Consider the following 3,047-nt stretch of genomic DNA (forward strand, 5'->3'; position numbering starts at 1 on the left):
AAACTCCCCACCAAAAAAAAAACAAAAAACGTGTACAACAAAACTCATCAGGCTTACAAGAAGCCGCTGACTTGCCAGATGAATTCCAGCTCATACCATCACTGATTAGGTGCCAATTCCTGCCCGTACTGAGCGACAGATAACCTGCAGTTCCTTCCCAGAATTGATTTGATTCTGAAAGTGCCGTGAAATTCTGCAAGGATGTTAATGGCGCGACTTGCTCTGGAGCGTTTGATAAAGAAAATCTTACTTGAAGGGGAAAAGCTAAACTGCCAAAGCCATAAAGTCTGCCAGAGTGAAGACATTAAACACTCAAATCACAGGTCAGCTTTATGATGTTTCGCTGCAAATGAACAAACTGAGGTGATTATAGTGTGCAGCTTTGGATTATAGGTTTGCTGCTCAGAGAGTATGAATGTACGGGGAGCCGTATACCACAGGCTAATTGATTGTACCTGCACCCCGATTGGTTCCCTGCAGTGTTTACTGGCCCACCGCAACAAAAGAACAGGCCGACTCCTGCATCTTCAGTCAAGCGATACGCTGAGTTTCAGCTCCAAGGGCGCCACCTAATGAAAGAAAAAGGAGCTGCAAACCTGTTTAATTAGATAAATCACCGTGAGGCACAGCTGTAGAAGAGCATGTCTCTAGGCTGTGGCGCTTTACAGCAGGGAATGCAGTTCATTTTTCATGCACCATGCCTGCTATGTCTAGAGAAAAGGATTTCGCTAAGATAGAAATCTTGAACATGCAACAGCATTTGAAACCCATGAAATAAGAATAAACTAGCATTAATATTATTAAAGGGGTCATATGATGCTTTTTTAAAGATCATTATTTGGTGTATTTGGATGAAAAAAGTATATAATAGGGGGAATTGATTTTATCTATTAGGAATAGATTGGATTTAAAAAAGAATAGGAAAGACAAAAAATGGGATGTATTTGACTTGGGTTGATTGATTGATTGATTGATTGATTGATTGATTGATTGATTGATTGATCATCTAACCCTCATTTAAATGTCAAGTTTTAAAAACACTGTCATTACACTGTTAAATGTAATCTTTCGCAAATCTCAAAATGAATAACTATTTTCATAATGTTGTGATGTTTAAGTTCACTTTGTACCATTTAAAATTATTGATTTTAGTTTTCAGTGTTTTATTTTTTTATCTTATTTAAAGTAATATAGCCATTGATAATCGGTTATCAGCTACATCTTTGAAAAATAATAATCATATCTGACAGATTTTGAATAATGCTGCATCATTTCCAAGAACATATACTGTATTAAGAAAGTATGTCGATTCATTTGATATTGATTCAAGATTTATTTATGTTTTTGTAATCCTACATTATTGTCTTTTTTGCAGTACTATGTGGAGCTCCGCCCTCCGTGGACAACGCTTTCTTGATTGGTCGGAAGCGTTCGCATTATGACATACACTCTGTAGTGCGTTACCAGTGTGGTGACGGTTTCCTCCTTCGCCACATTCCCACCATCAAGTGTCGTGCCAATGGCAAATGGGACCAACCCAAGATCATCTGTACGAAGTGTGAGTGCCCCAATTTTATTCTCTAAATGTCAATATCGAGAACCAAATAGCCAGATTCATTCACATTTTTTTTGTATCCTCAGCAAGGAGATCTCACCGCTACAGACGCCACCACCACAAGTCCCACCACGAGCGCAGAAAGCACAAGAGGCACGGTTCAGGTGGTCATCGAGGTCAACAGGGGGGTCACGGCCATTTCTAACCAAATAATCCCCTCCTTTCGGCCAGCCTTTCGCCTAAACCTCCTTATCTTTGATATCCGACAGCCTTTCACCTTTCCCCTTCTCGTCTGGCTCAGTCTACCCTCTTTATGATCAGAGGGGGCACTGCTGGACCTCACAAGGACTATAACAATTTTACTTTTCGGTCTCTTTATCCGTTAATGTTACATCTCATTTTAGTGGATCCATCATGAAGAAAGTTCTTTCGTACATTCAATGTAGAAAATACTCTAGGTAACTGTTTATGTATTTTTACATAAGCATTAATTGAGCGGGTGGGTTGGTAATACATGTAAATATTGTATTTCATTTCAAAACGCAGGATCAAATCAAAACAGCCAGGAAATGCTTGGGATTGGTTAGCTTATGCAGTATTTCTTGACCGTTTTGACATTGGTTTGCTCTTTGTAAGACATTAACCTAATTTATACAGTATTTCTGAGTATTTATGTGTTTTGAGTTGAGCGGAGTGGTGTTCATCTGGATTTTACATGAAAATTAAATCACACTCATGTCATTCCAAACCCGTATGATTTTATTTCTTCCGTCGAACACAAAATGACATGAGCGACTGGCAACAGGAGATGTCAAATTTAAAAATGGTGAAAAGCACCATGAAAGTAGTTGTGCACTGCATTTGACGTCTTCTGAAGCCGTACGATTGATTTGTGTGTAAAACAGACTGAAGTTATGTATAATCAAAAGTTGTTATTCTATTGTAGCTTTCACAGAAACGTGACATTTGATCTCATTGATGTCAAACTGGCAACTTGATGATGAACAAGATTTCAGATCTATGTTAGTTTGCTTTTTTTGTGAATAATCGTTTAATTCTTGCGTTTTCAAGTCTCAAGTCTAGTTTATTTATAGAGCACTTTCCACTACAAGGCAGACCAAATGACTGTACAGTTAAAAAAAATACAAATAATAATAAGAAAATAACAAAAAGACAAAAATCAATAACAGAAAAAAGAAAAGAAAACAACAACATCAAAGAGAAAATAAAACAAAGTACAACTTCCAAATGTCAACAAGTAAAAGTCATAGAGAACAAGTATGTTTTCAAACGAGATTTAAAAATGTCAATTGAAGGTACAGATCTGATGTCAGGTAGAAGGGTGTTCCACAGTCTTGGACCAGCGATGGAAAATGCCCGATCCTTTAGTTTTCAGGCGGGTTTTCGGAATTGAGAGTAGTAAACAATTAAGTGATCTTTGAGGTCTACAAGAATTCATATGAATCAGATTCGTAATATATTCTGGGGCCAT

The 3,047-nt window shown here is 37.6% G+C and overlaps 1 protein-coding gene across 1 annotated transcript in view; it reads left to right on the top strand.

Moving 5' to 3' along the window:
* Window positions 1-2,322, top strand: part of ncanb (neurocan b) — a 141,316-nt gene extending 138,994 nt beyond the window's left edge. Inside the window, exons 15-16 of the mRNA XM_016442689.1 lie at window positions 1,376-1,558; window positions 1,642-2,322. Coding sequence (XP_016298175.1) covers window positions 1,376-1,558; window positions 1,642-1,760 — 302 coding nt within the window. The 3' untranslated portion in view covers window positions 1,761-2,322. The remainder of the gene's footprint in view (window positions 1-1,375; window positions 1,559-1,641) is intronic.
* Window positions 2,323-3,047: the final 725 nt, after the last annotated feature.

Source organism: Sinocyclocheilus anshuiensis, unplaced genomic scaffold (assembly GCF_001515605.1).
Source record: "Sinocyclocheilus anshuiensis isolate Anshui unplaced genomic scaffold, SAMN03320099.WGS_v1.1 scaffold735, whole genome shotgun sequence".
Lineage (NCBI taxonomy): Eukaryota > Metazoa > Chordata > Actinopteri > Cypriniformes > Cyprinidae > Sinocyclocheilus > Sinocyclocheilus anshuiensis.